The sequence below is a fragment of the Sitophilus oryzae genome, unplaced genomic scaffold (genome assembly GCF_002938485.1).
Source record: "Sitophilus oryzae breed Bouriz unplaced genomic scaffold, Soryzae_2.0 scaffold_815_pilon_pilon, whole genome shotgun sequence".
Classification (NCBI taxonomy): Eukaryota; Metazoa; Arthropoda; class Insecta; order Coleoptera; family Curculionidae; genus Sitophilus; species Sitophilus oryzae.
The window spans coordinates 7,349,825-7,370,463 of NW_022147434.1; the positions used below are offsets into that span (position 1 = coordinate 7,349,825).

Consider the following 20,639-nt stretch of genomic DNA (forward strand, 5'->3'; position numbering starts at 1 on the left):
GTTTCATAAAATATGACCATTGAATAATTACGATTCTGCTTAAATTCTTGACGGTTAAAGCTGATTTTTGGCAAACGGATTGACTGTGGGGTGTAGAGGTTCGATAAGGAGAGGTTTCTCGAATCTCAAATTCCAAAAGGGTGAAAACGCCCCTCAAATATTACAATATTTGTTATTTAAAAAACGGTTAGTCTTTTCGGAAAACGCTTGGACAAGCATAATTTATTTGTTTTTTTTACATATTTTGAATTTTTTTAAAAAATCATACAGGGTGTTTCAAAAAGTTGGTTAATTTCTTCTAAAACCAAACCAAACCAAACCACGATTCTGCTTAAACTGCTTGACGTAAAAAGCTTATTTTTGGCCAACGAATTTTTCGAAAGTCAAATTCCAACGAGATGAAACTACCCCTCAAATATTACCAAGTTATATAACAATATCGCCATATTGTTTTTTCTCAAGCTGACATTTCCAGAAATGATATTTCCAGAAATATTTCGTAAAACATTTCGGGGATAGTGTAGCGGCTGTTATACAGGGTGATCCGAACTGTATTCCGGAAACTTCGACAGCATATTCTGCAGATAAAAATAAGTAAAAAAGTTGATATAAATGTATGTCCTAAAATGCTTAGTTTTGGAGATACAGGGTGTAGAAGTTACAATTTTATTTCGATTTTTTCCAAAGATTTTCATGTCAATATGACTCCTACTTGTGGAGGGCGCCACCTACATATTTTTAACTGTTTTGAAGAGTAATAACTTTTCGTCCGTACCTGTATAAAACAACTGAGTAAAAAAATATGCATTTAATATCTGACAAACGAATCTAAAACAGCGGAAGGAATTCGGGCAAAAAAAGTCGATGTTGTCACGTTTAATTATAGAAAAGCAAAGTTGCTCGATATTACCTATAAATTGAATATATTTTAGTTCATTTCAGCATACATAATTATATATATGCTAATATGTTGACGTAGTTCTTATTGTAATAATGTATATTTATCTAATTAACAGTTTTCGTTCATTCTGCCTATTATAAAGGTAAAGTATTTCCCTTAAGATAGTGTCCGCTTAGGGTAAGCTGGCAACGCTGACAAAATTCATCATGGCATCCCGGATTCAACCAGTCTGATTGGTCGAGATTCTCGCACGTCTTGCCGCCATTACCCCCAACTTTATGCCCTTCTCTAGGAATAGTAGAAACAGTCACTACTATTGAAAAATCCAGTGGCGGGGTTATTGTATTGTGTTTTATATCTTTAACTTGATTTGTGTTTATTGTAATTAGTACACGCGTTTTAACAAATATTACTATATTTGGCAAATGACTAAACAAAATGTAGGTACATTTAAAGTAAAATAATATTATAAACTTTGCTGGAAAATATTATAAAAATTCCTGATATATTTTTATGACACATCGCACGCTCGTGGATATTTTATGAATGAAATCGGTCATGATTTTAGAAAATTGCGATCCCCTCACCGTTGCCCCGTTGTTTCAGATCCGTTTGTCAGACTGTACAACGTTTTTTACGTAAAAAATGTATCTTAGTAAAAATCGCTACGAGTAATGGTTCTCGAGATATTTGAAATCGAAATTATCAAAACCTGTCATCTTTGTCAAAAATTAAGCATGTTGACTAAATAGGTATTAGGCTGAAACAATTAATTTGGAATGTTTTTGTGCTAAAAGTTCTTTATCATCATTTTTTCTCAGAAAAATTTAAGATTAATTAAAAGAAATAAAAAGTTCCCAAATTTATCATTTCAGTCAAATATCTGTCTACTCAACATGCCTATTTTTTGTCAATAATGACATGTATTGACTATTTCCATTCTAAATATCTTGAGAAGGGTTGTTCGTAGCGACTTTTACCAAGAGACATTTTTTACGCAAAAAATCACAAAAATGTATATTTTTTCACTCAGTAGTTTTATACAGGTACGGACGAAAAGTTATTACTCCCGAAAACAGTTAAAACACATGTAGATGGCGCCCTGTACAAATAGGAGTCATATTGACATCAAAATCAAATTTCTCATGTCAAAAAACTTCCAGACACCAATTGTCATCCAAATGTTGAGGTTACTTCAGAAATTATTTGGAAAAAATCGAAATAAAAATGAAACTTTTACACCCTGTATCTCCGAAACTAAGCGTTTTAGGACATACATTTATACGAACTTTTTTACTTATTTTTATCTGCAGAATAAGCTGTCGAAGTTTCCGGAATACAGTTCGGACCACCCTGTATATTCATAGGAAATTGAATTCTCTACAAAAAAGGTCTTTTAGAATTTTTTGTAAACCTCACCGTTCGACATTTATTAAAGGTTGAAGTTTGATTATTTTAAGGCATATTTCTTTTTCCTGATGAATTTACCGCCTTGTGTGTTTTGAGTCTAATAGAAAAATATTTTTTTAGGCGGCAAGAAGCTAGTTCGTCTTCGTCTGGGATTATATCAGCTCCATTGGATGTAATGAGGTTTGGCCCTCACTTAACCCAGAGATATTATCATGGCAACATGGTTACCAGATCAAGAGCCAACGCCATCCTTAAAAGACTCAATTGCCCAGGGTGAGTCAAATGTTCTTAATTCAGCTTTGTTCGTTTTGAAATGTTCAATTCAGTGGTAGTGCACATTTGAAAAATTATATTTTTATAGCGTCACACAGTGGTTCAGAATTTGAAAAAGCTGCTCATTGGATATTTTATTGATTAAATTGGGAATTTTTGAAGATAGTATGCAAATTTATGAATATTTACTATAATTTATTATAAAAGTAGGTATGAAAAAGATATTTTACCCTATAGTTAACTAATTTTTATTTATACAGTGTCCGAAATTGATTGATATATTGCGATGTCGAAAACTGCTAGAGGTAAAAAAATGGTTAAATAGGGAAAGTTTTCAGACAAGTCTGTTTGTAATTTATGTTTGTGTTTCTATTTCTATCACTTTTGGTTTTTGAGATATTTTGAAAAACCTCAAAAGAGGCATTTTTGAAAACACCCTCTAATTTCATTATTTATGAAAATTTTTGAAATCTGTCAAAACTCTCTTAAAACAACTTTTTACGTAGAAAATATCTGTGTAATCAGACTTATGGCAAAACACCGAAAAGTAAGATTTTTAATAAATTTGGCAACTTGAAATACATGAAATATTATAAAACCCTTTGGAAAAAATAAAGAACTACACAACGTTTATTTTACATTTTACAAAAAGGGATTTAATAGGAATAAATAAACAAACAATCATGTTCTCAAGAAAATTCATAGTAATTAAGTGCGAAATAAATTATTATGAAGTTATATATTCAAAATTACAATATTGAAAAATTATATTGTATCCTCGTATTCATAAGTTTCATTAGGCTTTCGTTTTTGGGGAAACGGATAACTCAACAAATTGTTTTTTTGCGGATGGACCTGATTCTTCAAAATCCATGAACTCTACTTCCTCTTCAATAATCGACTGACTTAGCCAGACATTATTTCTTGCCAAAAATGTATCCTAACAATAATTGCTGCTTCGCCATCTGTGTCCCCAACCACTTAAAAATGATTTGATCTTACCTAGCTGTGCCGAAGCACTCTTTTGTTCGTTTAAAAAAAAACAAATGTTATTTGCTATATCAATTTCCTTTCTATTTTGTAATCCGTTTTTTAGAAACTTGGCGCAAACGGTTTGGCGTGTGATTACACCTGAAAGTCAAAAAGGTAAACCTAAAAGTGGAACAAAGAGAATAGTAGGTATTTTAACACAGAGTATTTACAGTTTCATAATAGTTTTGGAACAGTTACTAAATAAAATACTTGACTTTATTACTTTAAATAAGTATTACTGCGCAAGGGGGGTGCAGGGGGGTGCGAAATTTGGACGGTAAAAACCTATTAGTGAACAGAATATTTCTGTGAAAAAATTAACGTGGGTCCTCGCAAACCTCTAAAGTTTTATGAATTTAAATTTAAAATTTGAAAAAATTATAACATTTTGTTTTATTCAATATATTATTGCCGGTAACATATGTATTGCAAAGGATAAAATATAAAAATGAACACTTAACTATGTCTTCTATACAGGTATATTCTACACAGAAAAATATTTTGTTTCCAATGCGGTACTATCGAATGAATCCACTTCTCAACATTGCATTTTACACATCTTTAAAAATAGGTCACAAAACAAGATAAGCAAAACGCTGTAAATATGTTTTTATGCATTATTGGTCAAAACCATTTTAAGTGAAGGTAGATTAAAGTCTGGTATCAATAATAAATGTGTTAAATATACTAAATTTGCAACTCGAACTTTCGCATCTATGAGCAGCTTTTTCAAAATCTGAACCATTGTCCGTCGTAACTCGAGCCCTATGTAAGCTAGGGGGCCGAAACTCGGAATGTAGATGGGGCTCGAAGAGCCCTATCTTTTCATGATATCACTCCATCATCAATGGCGAAAAAATCGTTCGATTGAAAGTTGATTGACCTTACTATACTGACTATACCTTCCGTATCAGCTCTCTTCCGTTTCCTTTCCTTTTACGTAAAATATTATATCATATAAATGAATAGGACAATGTACACTATCCGTTCCGTTTCCCTTCCGTTCCTTATCCTTTCATTCCATACATTTTTTTGGCGGACTGACTGAAGCGTATCGGAAACAGCGTTGTCAAGTTCTTACATTTGTACCAGCTCTGTTAAAATCTTGCTGATATTTATTTATTATTTCTCCACCTCTTAATTAAATCTATTACCTTCTTCAAAACATACAAATTTTTCGTAATAATATAAATTATACAATAAAAAGTATGGAACTGATACGGAACGGAAGCTTACGTATAGCGTCAATACAATAAAAAATACGGAACGGATATGGAATGGAAACGGAAGGTATAGTGAGAATCAACCTTTAATGGGTCTTTGGAGCGTCATAACACTAGCCCTATGTGAGCTAGGGGACTGAAACTATCTTTTCAGTCCCTTCAGCTACGAGACCCCATCATCAATGAATCTAATCAAAAAATTGTCGGATTTAAATGGAATTTGGTATGTCGATAGTTTGGACCAAGGCTAACTTGACCGTGTACGATACGTGTGATTGTGACAGTTAATTTTAACATAAGAGACGTCAAAAGTTGATGTTATCCGATCGCGACCAAATTTGGTGGGTAGGCTATGTTTCGAACCGATGTCTCTAAATGGACGAAAACTGATAAACAGTTCCATCAAATTACAATAAATCTAGGGTTTATGCATAAAGATTGTAAAATTACTATTCATCTTAATAGGTTTGCTCATATGTCTAGGAAGATTGCTTAAATTGTATTATAATTTCGAATTCACACACACTGATTTGTAATTTTACCCATATTTTGTTTTGTAAATCAATAGTAATTTTACAAAAAAATTTAATAGTGTAATTATGGTGCATCTAATAATTTAATGTGTATGGCTATAGGAGAGGATCCTAGAGATTACAAAAAAAAATATAGGTGGATGCAAAACAAATTCATTTTTTGTTTCAAAAAGTTGCACCTAGAATTAAAAACCAAGACATATAATGCGTAACACTATTTCTTCTCGGCTTAATCTAGAAATTATTCTTCTTTTCTTAATGTTGTATTTCGGATTCTGTGTGTTCCATACACACTCATATTTTTATAAATATTAATAAACCTCATAGCATTTTCTTCTCACCACCTACTGGCCACCATTAAAAACACCACTTGAACGTCAAACGTTAAACAACAGTCAACTGAGACTTGAATCATTTGACATGATTTGTCCACCTCATGACAGGAATAGTACAGACAGGTGAAACAAATAAAAGTGTGTTACTTACTTACTTACTGCCATTACTTGCTGACGAGTATTTGACACGCATCAGAAGATGGTTACGCAAGGCGTTTCCTGTCATGAGCTTTTCTGTGACTGAATAGCCCGATACGTGATGTTATCTCTCTTCCGCACTCCGGACATTCAAAAATCTCATTTCTTTGTTGCCTCTTTATTGTGCGCTGCTTCCTCCCACTGATGCTGCATACTTATCCCCTTTAAGTTTTCATGGAAAACATCCTTGTATCCTTTGAATTGTCCACTCGATTTCCTATTACCCTGTACAAGTTCACCATAAAGAAGAGATTTCGGTAGGCAATTTTCTTGCATCTTGCATACATAGCCAACCCATCTTAAGCGAGATTTAGTAATCATGACTTCAGCGCTCTCGCAGCTTGCTTATTCAAGGACTGATACGTTTGAGACATGGTGGTACCATTTGATTCTTAACAGTTGTCTAAGGTGTCTCTGTTGCAACTTGTTTAATGCGCTCGTGTGCCGGCGGTACGGCACCCAGGTTTCGCTTCCATATAACATGGTGGAGATTATTACTGCACGATACACTGCAAGTTTCGTTTTTGTGCTCAAGTCATGATTGTAGAAAACCCTGTCCTGTCTTTTAATTTTCAGAATGCTCAATATTTGCAGAGTCAATATTTGCCTTTTCCGAAATCAAACTGCCAAGATAATTAAATTCCGATACATATTTCATTAGGTCTTCTCCGATTTTTATAGCGCCGTTAAGGCCCAAAGTCTCGTATGTCCATGTATATGTATTCAGCATTTCCCGTAATTGCTGTAACGTATTTGCAACTAGAGCGCAGTCATCAGCGTATTGGAGTTCTGTGATTAATTTTATACGTATTTTTGCTTTTTATGTTGAACAGACCGCCGGTATCCCTGTATCTCACACCCATTCCTCTTTCCTGCAGTTTGCTGTCCATTATAATAGAGAGCGCTGCCATGAATATGTTGAATCCATGATGTGACACTCTCGACTTGTTATTATAGAGGCTTTTACACACAGTAAGAAATTTGTTGGGTACTCCGAACTTTTGCATAATTGCCCAAAGTGCATCTCTGTTTACAGAGTCGATGGCAATGACTAAAGAATACAAGGACAAATAGCAACCGAGACCAAACTGTGACCATTCTTCCAAACAGTGCCGTGGCACATATTTTTCTTAACATAGCCGCTTGAAGCCATATTTATATTTTTGGTAAATATTTTCACTACGCCTCTGGGGGGTCCTGTGGTATCATACTAATTAATTACGAAAAAAAACGTATTAAAATTTTAACAAAAGGTACAAAACTAGTATCGACGTATAGCACATATCAAGTACATATAGATGTTAATTGAAATTGAGGAATAATTATCGAATTCAATAAAAAAGCGCTAAAAAGGTGTAGTGGACTGTTTATTTCCCTATTAAACGTAACTCCTGGATCTTTCTTATCATTACGCCTTTTACACTTGAAAGCTGAACAAATTACCATTGTAATAAAGTTTATACAAAGTTCACTACACACAACCAACTATTAAAAATCGCTAAAATTGTCGCTGATGAACAGCTGATGATTCATTCGTTATGTCCAAAAAAATGGCGTCTAAAGGTCACAAATTTTGCTGCAGCCCGTATATGGCCGTAACATGTCCTTGTATTCTTTAGTCATTGGTCGAAGGCTTCCGTTAGGTCGATGAATGCAACATAAAGTTTACTCTGCTGTTCCTTTACTTTTTCCTGTAGTTGGCGGACGGAGAATATGGAATCAACGGAACCCCGGTTGGTGCGAAAGCCCGTTTGCGATTCTTGGAGGATTTTTTCTATATGTGGATGAAGGCGGTTTGACATAATTTTTGCGATAACTTTTCCTCCGATAGCCAGTAGTGAAAAAAGTGTGTTAAATAAAAAACGAAAAACAAATTAATTGCTCTGTGGTTCTTTATTTAAAGCCAAAGCTATAAAATTTATGTATGTACAATATTTCGTTATCTCAAAATCGCATCGAGTTCTTTCTGGGTTACGTCTGTATTTAGTACCCTGACATAAACTTCTGTTAGTAAAAATTAAACGTTAACGTGTTAATCTCCGAGATTTGAATTAATCGTAAACAACATAAACACAGCGAGGTACGCCTTAATTGGGCAACGCGTAACATTATAACGTCCCCGTACAACATTTACATGTATTTTACGATTCTCTTTTTGACAGTTTTATCTGTTCAATCTGTGATCGTACCGGATGCTTTGTGGTACTGTCTTGACCATGGCTCGGAACCAGTCTTTGGTGTAGGGAAATTGGTGTGTTACATCGCTAGTTTTAGTGTTTTCGATTTTAACTTCTTTTTCAGATTTCAGGATAAAGATTTTTTTACAAAATCTAAAAGATAAATATGGCTTAGTGAACTGAAGCTATACCACAGAATAAGTATTGTTACGGATTCCGTGGGTCCACTGATTTAAACTCACGATAAAATACTTAACGAATTTATTTGTCTCACTCTGTACACACAACTTATACTATTTACAACACAATTTATGCAACTACTATTATTCTAACAGTACTGGCACCTTCGCCAATTAATTCACAATTTAAAGCGCGGTATTACAGTACAACCAGTAATACAGTTTAGTGCTACATACATCTTGACAGTATTATTATTACTTATTCTGTGGCTACACTATGGTAATAAAAAAATATTTAGCGTACAATCGTACAATAATATTACTTTTATCTACTCATATGAAGCGTTTAAAGTTCGATTATCCGAAATTTTTATTTTGTTTATTAACATTATTGTTTGGTGTTAATATAGTTAGTTCCTTGATTTGTCACATTTTACTTTAATTTTGTTGATAAAAAGCTTATAATTAGTGATGGATTAAACCGATTAATTTCAATAATCGAGTATTCCAGTTTCAAGCGATTTCAATAATCGAACGATCGAATTTAAAAATACAAACGTCGCTTGTTGTCCTCGTAACGCCAAGCAGTAAGTTGCGTGCGCAGACCACATTATTCTTTCGGTGATGAATGGCAAGTAGCAAGCGACGAGCGATTCGCTTGATTACTTCATTTAGTTTATTTCAAAGCATTGTCGATGTAGGTCGTAAAATGTTGTCACTCAGATACGCAACGGATAACGTCGTATAAATTTGCTATCTGCAATGTATATGTAGAAAATTCGCTCGGCTTGTTTACGAGTAGGTATGTCACATTAAAATTGGATTTCAATTTATTTCATTCTAGGATCGCTTGCGTTCACCGCTAGTAACCAGAGTTGCCAACTCTGCAAGATGGATACCCACTAGATTCGTATAGTTAAAACCGCTAGAATCCGCTAGGGGTGATATTGAACCTGAAATTTTGCTTTTTCCTGTATTTTTGAACTTTGTATTAAAGCTTTCATCACCTGATGAGGCGAATTTAACGTGACTTTGAAGATTCTAGGCCTAGGTACTATAAGATTATATGATTTTTACGCGACTATGAGACAAATTTTGAAAAAAAGTAAAATTTTCGCTCGAGTTATCACTACTTATAATGTCCATCCTGTTGGGAACAAAAAATGTCTAGTGATGTTTTGAAGGAATTTGCAAGAATGTGTCTGTATTAGTGATGTGTCGGTATTTGTATGTTTTTTATCATGTTTTTTTCTGTACTTGCATCCCTTCTTTTAGTGTCGTAACCATAGAGTAAAGCCGTAAGCATGATAGGTTAAGAAATAATTCTAGCGTGGGTAAATTTGCGGTGAACAAGCAGTTCTAAAAAGTTATCTAAAATATACAGGAAAATTTAAAAATAATGCATGATTTTCTACATCTTTGTTGCAAAAAAAATAAACAATTTTCCACGTTTCTTAATAATAAATAAAAGCTATTTTCGCAATTATAACTCGTGTACCCTATAATATTTTCAGTATAAAAATTTCACCCTTTCGATTAAAAAAATCGTTTTTTTTAATGGAACACCCCCTATATAGTATTCCTTTCTCTATAATTTGCTATCTCAAAGAATGTGATCATTTTGTTTATCCGAACTACAGTAAAAAACAACATGAGTCCGTGTTGTCATCTAACTAATGGCTTACCATCCAACTGCAATATGACTAAAATCATTTAGTCTCCTGCAGGACTGTCCCAAGCTTTTTAATAATCCTTTAGAAGTTCGGAAGAAAAAACTTCCTCTTATTGTATCGGTGACATAATTTTATTTACCCGTTGTTTCTTAATAAAATCACGACAGTATTGTAATAAGAATATTAAACTAAAAAATGTTAATTTATGCTTTCTTGAAAGTAGTCAATAATATATATTTTTTAATGTGCAAAATTTGCATTTATATTATGCGATCTTTATCATTTAATATATTGTCAATTAAAACGCAAATGCGCTAAAACGAGAGTGTTTTAATTACTTTGTAATTTATTACAGGTATTATAAATTTTGGTCATGATTTTATAATATCAAAAATGACGACGCAGATTAAGTTAACAAAGTATTTTTATTTATTAATTTGTATACAGGGTGTCTCAATGTCGGCTCTCACCATTAGAATCTCGGAAACGGTACAGGGTGGCCTAAAAAAAAGCCTGTTAGTGGGCCAATGGCAATCCATTTTGTTGAATGGTATAGGCCATAGAGAAACTAAAATAAAAGAGTGTTTGAAAGGTTGTCTAATCACCGTTTCCAATGGTGAGAATCGAATTTGAAACACCCTTTATACATATTAATAAATAAAAAAAAAAGTATTAATAACAATAATTTGTAAAAATGTACCACGTTTTTTTCACTTATATATTTGCATATAATAATACATACTATCAATAAAACTGTAAAAATTTAAATCAGGTTCAATGTTTTATTTATATCTGTTCGTATAAATTGAATATGTAGGTCAATGTCTATAGAAATGTATTTGTCGTTTGTATTAAATTAATGAGGGAATTACATCTGGCTAATATCTTAATCATATTATCTCGAAAGATATTTCTTCATTTATTTAAGTGCTAATAACGTTAAATTCTACATATACAGGGTGTCCCAGGCTGAGCTTGTAAAACAAGTTTCGAGGGAACCAAAATATCTTCTTAATTTTTTTACAGTGAAAGCTCTTCATTAAAAAATATTTTCAATTCGGCGGCACTTTTTTCTAGAAACTTCTAATGCAAACTGAGCCTGGTACACCCTGTATATCTAACTTAGACATAGAGTTTAATACTTTATGAATTATGTATGTAGTTTTAATTACAGGGTGCTCATAAAAGTATTTTTTTTTATTTTAGTCGGCATTCAAAATAAAGGTAAAAAAACTTTGTATAGAGATTTTTTGTACCTAAATATTATAATTTTCAAATCAGTTGCATATTAACATTTTCCTAAAAAAATATTTAATACTTGCTACATTATTACACTTAGTAGGTCAGGATTTATCTCTTTAATATTTATTTTTTTAATTAGAGGTATTAATATCACAGGCCGACATGATTTTTGTAACACGAGTCAGTTGCAGAATTTCTTCATAAAAATATGCTTCTAATAACAGAAAAAATACTCCTGAAGCTCCTACACGTACCACTTTTCAGTTGCCTAATTACGCCTCTTTTTTGCAGGTAGTCAATTTTATAGATGTCAGGTATTAAGTCTAGGTAGATTCGTTTACATACAGGTAAATTTTATGATGGGATGATTGAAAGGGACGCATTTTGTGCACTATAATATATTGTGAAAACATAAGAGAGTTCAGTTTTCAGTTGATTTTCGACGTGAGTTGTTCTATGCGTGTAGATAAATAGTACGAAAATGTCAAGTCAAACGCGCCGCAGTTGTAAAGTGTCTCCTGATCGATTTTGTTACATTTGTGGAGAATTTATGGTGCAATCACAAGCCAGACCATTTTCTGAAAATGTGAAGAAAGCCTACTTCAAGTATTTTGGAGTTTTGGTTGGAGATCAAGACAAGCAGTGGGCTCCTCATGTGTGCTGCGTTACTTGTAGCGTGTCGCTTGTGCAGTGGATGAAAGGAAGAGGAAAAAAATGCCATTTGCGGTTCCAATGGTATGGCGAGAACCAACTAACCATTTTGACGATTGCTATTTTTGCCTGACGAAAACTGAAGGTTTTTCCAAAAAACAAAAGCACAAGATCGAGTATCCCAATTTGCCGTCTGCCATACGACCTGTTCTTCATGGTGCAGATCTCCCAGTGCCGATCGCGCCCTTAGACTGGCAAGGTATTGTTTTGGAAGATAAGGAAGATATTGAATCAAACAGCTCTGGAGACCAGTGTACTGATCCTACCTTTACCCCAGAGGGCGGTTCCGACAAGCCACATTTGATTGTTCAAAGCGAGTTGAATGACTTAGTGCGTGACTTGGGGTTATCAAAGCAGCAGTCAGAACTTCTTGGATCCCGGCTTAAGGAATGGAATCTGTTAGCCAATGAAACAAAAATCACCACTTTTAGAAAAAGAAATGCTCCGTTCTCTGCATTCTACAGTATGGAGGATTCGTTGTGTGCATGTACTGATATCGATGGCTTAATGCAGGAACTTTCTATAGAACATTCTCCCTGTGAGTGGCGCTTATTCATAGATTCGTCGAAATATAGCCTAAAAGCTGTGTTATTGCATAACGGAAATTTAAAACCCTCTATACCAGTTGCCCATTCAGTGACAATGAAGGAAACTTATGAAAATATGCGCATGCTTTTAGATAGAATCAACTACAACAGGTATAAATGGCAGATATGTGGGGACTTGAAAGTTATAGGAATTTTAGTGGGACTTCAGGGAGGATTTACAAAATATTGCTGTTTTCTTTGTTTGTGGGACAGTCGTGCAGTAAATCATCATTATGTACAGAAAATTTGGCCAGAAAGAAGTGAATTTCAACCGGGTTCCCAAAATGTCAAGTATATCCCTCTTGTAGACCCCAAAGACGTCCTCCTGCCTCCTCTTCATATCAAACTTGGCCTCATGAAAAACTTCGTGAAAGCTATGAATAAAGAAGGTGATGGATTTAAATACCTAAGGCAAGTCTTTCCCCAGTTGAGTGATGCCAAATTGAAAGAGGGTATTTTTATTGGACCACAAATCAGGAAATTGTTGGACGACACAAATTTCACAGACACGCTTACCAGGCAGGAACTCAGAGCATGGACCTCATTTGTTAGTGTAGTGAGGGGATTTTTGGGAAACAATAAGGATGCGAACTACGAACAATTGGTTAATGAGCTTTTAGATGCTTATAAATCGCTTGGTGCCCGAATGTCTTTAAAAATTCACTTTCTCCATTCTCATTTGTCATTTTTCCCTGAAAATATGGGTGCTGTCAGTGATGAGCAAGGTGAGAGATTCCATCAAGACATAAGGACAATGGAAATTCGTTATCAAGGACGATGGGATCCAGCCATGATGGGTGATTACTGTTGGTTTTTGAAGAGAGAAGACGCGGTCCCTCATAAAAGGAAAAAGTAAAAGTTTTTGTTTATGTTTTGATCTCGTTTCGATTGTTTTTGTACTTTTTAGGTATAAGTAATGTTTGAGGAGTGTAAACTATAAAATATAATCGGTATATAGGCTTAAGAAGTTCTTAAATCATGTTTTGAATAGCTATCTTAATATATTGAATATTGTAATATTGAATGATGTTTTATTAATGTAACAAAAAAACCTTACGTGTTACGACTTTTTTTTTGCCACTTTCGTGATTAGATAGGTTCATTCTACCACAATATCCTATTGAGCTTTGTGTTACATCGAAAAAATTTTTTTTTGTCGGCCTCACAGGCCGACATGATTTTTGTAACACGAGTCAGTTGCAGAATTTCTTCATAAAAATATGCTTCTAATAACAGAAAAAATACTCCTGAAGCTCCTACACGTACCACTTTTCAGTTGCCTAATTACGCCTCTTTTTTGCAGGTAGTCAATTTTATAGATGTCAGGTATTAAGTCTAGGTAGATTCGTTTACATACAGGTAAATTTTATGATGGGATGATTGAAAGGGACGCATTTTGTGCACTATAATATATTGTGAAAAACATAAGAGAGTTCAGTTTTCAGTTGATTTTCGACGTGAGTTGTTCTATGCGTGTAGATAAATAGTACGAAAATGTCAAGTCAAACGCGCCGCAGTTGTAAAGTGTCTCCTGATCGATTTTGTTACATTTGTGGAGAATTTATGGTGCAATCACAAGCCAGACCATTTTCTGAAAATGTGAAGAAAGCCTACTTCAAGTATTTTGGAGTTTTGGTTGGAGATCAAGACAAGCAGTGGGCTCCTCATGTGTGCTGCGTTACTTGTAGCGTGTCGCTTGTGCAGTGGATGAAAGGGAAGAGGAAAAAAATGCCATTTGCGGTTCCAATGGTATGGCGAGAACCAACTAACCATTTTGACGATTGCTATTTTTGCCTGACGAAAACTGAAGGTTTTTCCAAAAAACAAAAGCACAAGATCGAGTATCCCAATTTGCCGTCTGCCATACGACCTGTTCTTCATGGTGCAGATCTCCCAGTGCCGATCGCGCCCTTAGACTGGCAAGGTATTGTTTTGGAAGATAAGGAAGATATTGAATCAAACAGCTCTGGAGACAGTGTACTGATCCTACCTTTACCCCAGAGGGCGGTTCCGACAAGCCACATTTGATTGTTCAAAGCGAGTTGAATGACTTAGTGCGTGACTTGGGTTATCAAAGCAGCAGTCAGAACTTCTTGGATCCCGGCTTAAGGAATGGAATCTGTTAGCCAATGAAACAAAAATCACCACTTTTAGAAAAGAAATGCTCCGTTCTCTGCATTCTACAGTATGGAGGATTCGTTGTGTGCATGTACTGATATCGATGGCTTAATGCAGGAACTTTCTATAGAACATTCTCCCTGTGAGTGGCGCTTATTCATAGATTCGTCGAAATATAGCCTAAAAGCTGTGTTATTGCATAACGGAAATTTAAAACCCTCTATACCAGTTGCCCATTCAGTGACAATGAAGGAAACTTATGAAAATATGCGCATGCTTTTAGATAGAATCAACTACAACAGGTATAAATGGCAGATATATGTGGGGACTTGAAAGTTATAGGAATTTTAGTGGGACTTCAGGGAGGATTTACAAAATATTGCTGTTTTTCTTTGTTTGTGGGACAGTCGTGCAGTAAATCATCATTATGTACAGAAAATTTGGCCAGAAAGAAGTGAGTGAAGTATATCCCTCTTGTAGACCCCAAAGACGTCCTCCTGCCTCCTCTTCATATCAAACTTGGCCTCATGAAAAACTTCGTGAAAGCTATGAATAAAGAAGGTGATGGATTTAAATACCTAAGGCAAGTCTTTCCCCAGTTGAGTGATGCCAAATTGAAAGAGGGTATTTTTATTGGACCACAAATCAGGAAATTGTTGGACGACACAAATTTCACAGACACGCTTACCAGGCAGGAACTCAGAGCATGGACCTCATTTGTTAGTGTAGTGAGGGGATTTTGGGAAACAATAAGGATGCGAACTACGAACAATTGGTTAATGAGCTTTTAGATGCTTATAAATCGCTTGGTGCCCGAATGTCTTTAAAAATTCACTTTCTCCATTCTCATTTGTCATTTTTCCCTGAAAATATGGGTGCTGTCAGTGATGAGCAAGGTGAGAGATTCCATCAAGACATAAGGACAATGGAAATTCGTTATCAAGGACGATGGGATCGCCATGATGGGTGATTACTGTTGGTTTTGAAGAGAGAAGACGCGGTCCCTCATAAAAAGGAAAAAGTAAAAAGTTTTGTTTATGTTTTGATCTCGTTTCGATTGTTTTGTACTTTTTAGGTATAAGTAATGTTTGAGGAGTGTAAACTATAAAATATAATCGGTATATAGGCTTAAGAAGTTCTTAAATCATGTTTTGAATAGCTATCTTAATATATTGAATATTGTAATATTGAATGATGTTTTATTAATGTAACAAAAAAACCTTACGTGTTACGACTTTTTTTTTGCCACTTTCGTGATTAGATAGGTTCATTCTACCACAATATCCTATTGAGCTTTGTGTTACATCGAAAAATTTTTTTTTTGTCGGCCTGTGTATTTATAGGCTAAAAGTGGTTATATTTTTATTAGTTCGTCTGGAACAAATAACGTAAGTTCTTGGCACGTTTCCAAGTAAAATTTTCATCTCGATTCGTTTAAGCTTTAGTGCAGTAGCAATGAAGGCGAAATACGCTCGTTTACTTTAATAATATAGGTTTCTCGTGAAATAAAATATTCCACATAAACACTCTATGAAATTGGCATCTATATAATTTATATTTGCATTAAATTTGCAGACATTATTAATTAATTCTGATTATAATGTTGGAAATTTATTCAAGCATAAAGTAGCCTTTAAAATATTGCGAAAATATATTTCCATGAAATATAGTAAACACTACAATTCCAAGTAGGATATGATTGGACGTCATTAATACGTAAAAGTAACGCGAAATTACATCGTGGTGACCAAATATATACAATTATAATTTTAAATAATACCGTATGATCGAAAAAAAACGGCTATGGAATGATGATCATCATAATTTTATACAGGGTGAGTTTCCTACGATGTTCTCTATGGGTATCTCGGAAACTACTGGAGATAGAGAGTCGGTTAAATGGGGAAAGAATTGCAGTTTTGTGGGGTCATAAATATGCGCCTTTCAGATTTTTTAAAAAGTTCATGGCTTACTAGATATTTCGAAAAACACAAATTTTGGCTATTTTAAAAATTGTCCCTAATTCCATTATAATCTATTTTAGACAAAACGTTTTCAGATAAAACTTGTAGATAACCACATCCCTAATGAGTTTGTGTTATCAGATTTTTTCTAAAGCCATGTCATTTTTTGACATATGACACAAAACATATGAACACGACATGACTTCATAAAAAGCGCCATTTTTTAAGCTTTTCAGCGGTATAAGCTATAATATGTTTTTTTTTTTTCAAAAAATTACCGAGTGCCAATTCTTATCTTTCTTGACCAATTTCACTTAGTTGGCATGGTGTTCTTATGTTGTTATGATTTATAACTTATAAAAAGACAAAAGACATATATTATTAAACGGCTCTTTACAATTTACATTACACAAACTAAAACTTAAAAAAAATAACATCACTACAAACACGTTAAGTTATTTTAGAAAATGTTCAAAAAATCCGCCATTGTTTTGAGTACATAAATGCATCTTTTTAAAACTGAATTTCGAGCTATTCTCACAGAACGACCGGTCGACTTAATTAAACTTCTCCTGTACCGCCTCTTCGAGTGCCTTTCTTAATTCATAAGTTCTTTTGTAAACCTCTGTTGTTAACCATACCGCATAAAAAATGTAAAATGGATAGGTCAGGTGATAAAGGAGACCCATGCAATTAGTCCACCTGTTTCTATCCCTAAGTCTACATAATTATGATATAAATAATTTATGATATAACAATTTCTTAGATTGTGGGGGGGGTGTCATTATGAAAGTCATGTGGGAACCACTCTATTAATGCGCGAGTATCTAAATTTAACTTTTTCAAGACATGTTAGTCTTGAAAACCGTTCTCTAAAAAACGTAAGTAAGTTCACCGGTCCACGTATCCTCGAAACTGTATGGCCAAGAAAAGTTGGACCAATAATCCTACACGCTTTTCTTTATTTGAAAAATCCATATTTACAATTTTTGTTTATTTTATTTTACAAAATTTGGATGTGACAGTTTCACATTTCTGCGAGCAACGACAATTGACTAACTAAGTGAAATTAGTTGGCTGATGTGAATATATGATATAATAATGTGAAATTAGTCAAGAAAGATAAGAATTGACTATAATTCAGTAATTTTGTGAAAAAAAACATATAGCTTATATCGCTGAAAAGCTTAAAAAATGGCGCTTTTTATGAAGTCATGGCCAACTATGGTTTTCATTAATAAAAACATACGTTTGTGTTATGTCAAAAATGACAGGTTTTAGAAAAAATCGGGGAACACAAACTCATTAGGGATGTGATTATCTACAACTTTTATCTGAAAACTTTTTTGTCTAAAATAGATAATAATGGAATTAGGGACAATTTTTAAAATAGCCAAAATTTGTTTTTTTTTTTTCGAAATATCTAGTAAACCATGAACTTTTTCAGATATCTGAAAGGCGCATATTTATGACCCCACAAAACTGCAATTCTTTCCCCATTAAACCGACTCTCAATCTCCAGTAGTTTCCGACATACCCATAGAGAACATCGTGGAAAACTCACCCTCTATATAAATTTATATGGAAAATGTCATTGACTTTCATTTGTCAGCTAACTGGACGGAGTAGAAACACAGTGGAGCAGAAGTACGGAGATACCTCCGACTGCTGCACGAAGGACAAGGACTTGCTCCAGAGGAAGCAAAAGTCATAGCACTCCTCGGAAAAGAGGAGGCTAAAAGAACCAAGTAACAGCCTGGTACATGTCCACCAAATGACATGAGAGGAAGCGAGACCCTCACTTCTGCTCCGTCAACGAGAGAAAAAGCCAGGATAGAAAGCCGTCCAACACCGACAGGCAAGCAGGGACGTATCACCAGCTTTGCCACTATTGCTGGACAAGTGAAACTGGCGGTTCGGCCAAAGGATTACCCAGAGGCTGCACTGACCACCGACCAGCAAACGGCTCTATATAGAAAAGGCGATACTGGACGAAGTAGTAGCGAGCAGATTGCAACACAACGTTCCACAAAATGTGGGTCAGCTGCGATACACTTTCCATGCATCATAGATTCTCATAGATTGTGTATCTCAAGAGTCGGCGGATTTGTTGCTGGAAACGGCACCTAAGCTTAAGAATTGGTAGAGGCTGGGACTGCTTACAGTGAAGGGAGAAAACATCCCTAATGAGGCGACTATATAGATATAGATTTCCACTCCTCGGAGGAAGAACATCTTTTATCAGAGTGGGATGGGAAATACCATGTTCCCCGTACAACCGAATGTATTCCCTATGTATGATGAGTTATAATTCAACAAAGGGGGGGACACAACTGGTCGCCCCCTTCTCCTTTAAGGTCGCTGTAATTACCCCTCCCCCCTCTACTCATTCTACATTCTACAACACGTCTTACGATCTAAAGATAAATCTAAAGTCTCCTCACCAAACCAAATCATTATTTTTTACATATACATATATATTTTTTTATTTTTTGTTTCTGACGAAGGAGGGACATACAATACCACCTCAATTTTTAATTGATTTTCGCAGATTAGGCAAATTTGTTTACAAGAACAGAACCTCTGAGAAGCTGGTTTGCATTGGGATTCTACCTAACCGTGCTGACAACTGTTACTTTTGGGTCGGTATTTACATGAGTGGAAGTAAATCGCATAGGGATCTTATTAAGTCGGAGTGAGAGACTTGCGACGGTGTGCTGTTGCGGCGTTGCCGGTACGCCTTTCCCTATAAAATGAAGAAAAATCACGATCGCAAACCGCTTATTTTAAGACTTTTTTTTCGAAAGGATAACTAGATAAAATCATTAGATATGTTTCTGAGCATCTGACATGGAATTATAAGGATATCGTTAGGGTGTCGTATTTCTTATATCCCTATTTTGTATAACGAGGAAACGTCAGTAATCGCGATAATTTAAAAACTCAACTTATAACACGACTTAAGAAACACTTTAGAAACATGTTTAAATAAGAAAAATTCGATAAGGTTGTTACTTTTAGTGCAAGCAATTTTCAGCAATCGTATAATTTATTTTATTTATAAAAATTTTCACAAACTGTCTGCGAAGAAAATATAGCAGAAATATTAAATAAAGTTTTGAAAAAACTGCAATCAATTATTTCTAATAGATTTCGAGATATCGATTTTCGAATTTACAGTTCTAATAGCGCGACCACTGTCGAACACCAACTCAATTCCACTTATTTTTACCAAAAATATAAGTGTTTCTAACTTGCACTTCAAAATTTTCAAGCTATAGGGAAAATTACAACGACTCGTTAATAAATAAACAAATAAAGTATCACGAGACGTAATTAAATCGTGAAGCTCAACGCATGAACTTCTGCCTAGAGTTTTAAATACTGACAGGTGCTGATTGGGTTGACTTTCCACGTCTCTTAGCAATGTGTACAGTTTTTCGGTTTATTTCATACGTTTGACAACGTGTTTACTGTTCTCTCTTTGTTCAGTACATTATCAACGTATCGTACTCTTCTTACATATGGAAATCTCGACCCAAGTCAACCTTTGCCAGCCCTTGGTATATCAATGGCAGAAGTTGCAAAAGCAAAATAACTATTTTTAGTATTAATTCTGGTTCAAAATACTGGTGCCGAAATACACAGATACATTCCTGCATATCACACATAAACAATTTTTTTCAAACAATATTTAAATTGCATATTTATTATAGGATTTAGATATTTTTTTTATATTATACTAGTTTATTACAATGAAAGATCAAAAGGAATCGATTGTAATGAACTAATTATTTCATGAGAATTAATTTTCTGCGAAAGGCAATTATAACAAGTTTCTAAATAATAGAAATAAAAAAAGTATGTAATTAGAGTAATATGTTTCGTAACGGATTACATTTCTCGCCTAATTTGAATACAATTCCACTAACAATTGCAGCAACTAATCAGCCGATGGATATAACAAATTAATATGTCATTGTTAGTACGAGTTATTTCCACGCGTGACAGAATACCAATGAAAAAAATTGTATCATGAAAAAATAAAAGCATGTATAATATGTATGTTAAATTACTTTTTTA

The 20,639-nt window shown here is 34.3% G+C and overlaps 2 protein-coding genes across 3 annotated transcripts in view; both read left to right on the forward strand.

Annotated features, from left to right (window-relative positions):
• The window catches only part of LOC115889552 (growth factor receptor-bound protein 14-like), a 637,553-nt gene that overhangs the window by 563,837 nt on the left and 53,077 nt on the right, over positions 1-20,639 (forward strand). For both annotated transcript variants that reach the window (XM_030909589.1, XM_030909590.1), the window contains one exon: positions 2,432-2,584. In XM_030909589.1, coding sequence (XP_030765449.1) covers positions 2,432-2,584 — 153 coding nt within the window. The remainder of the gene's footprint in view (positions 1-2,431; positions 2,585-20,639) is intronic.
• Positions 11,574-15,542, forward strand: LOC115889553. Its single transcript, XM_030909591.1, has 2 exons — positions 11,574-12,765; positions 15,056-15,542. The coding sequence occupies exons 1-2, from the start codon at positions 11,891-11,893 to the stop codon at positions 15,381-15,383; spliced, it is 1,203 nt and encodes a 400-aa protein (XP_030765451.1). The 5' UTR covers positions 11,574-11,890; the 3' UTR covers positions 15,384-15,542.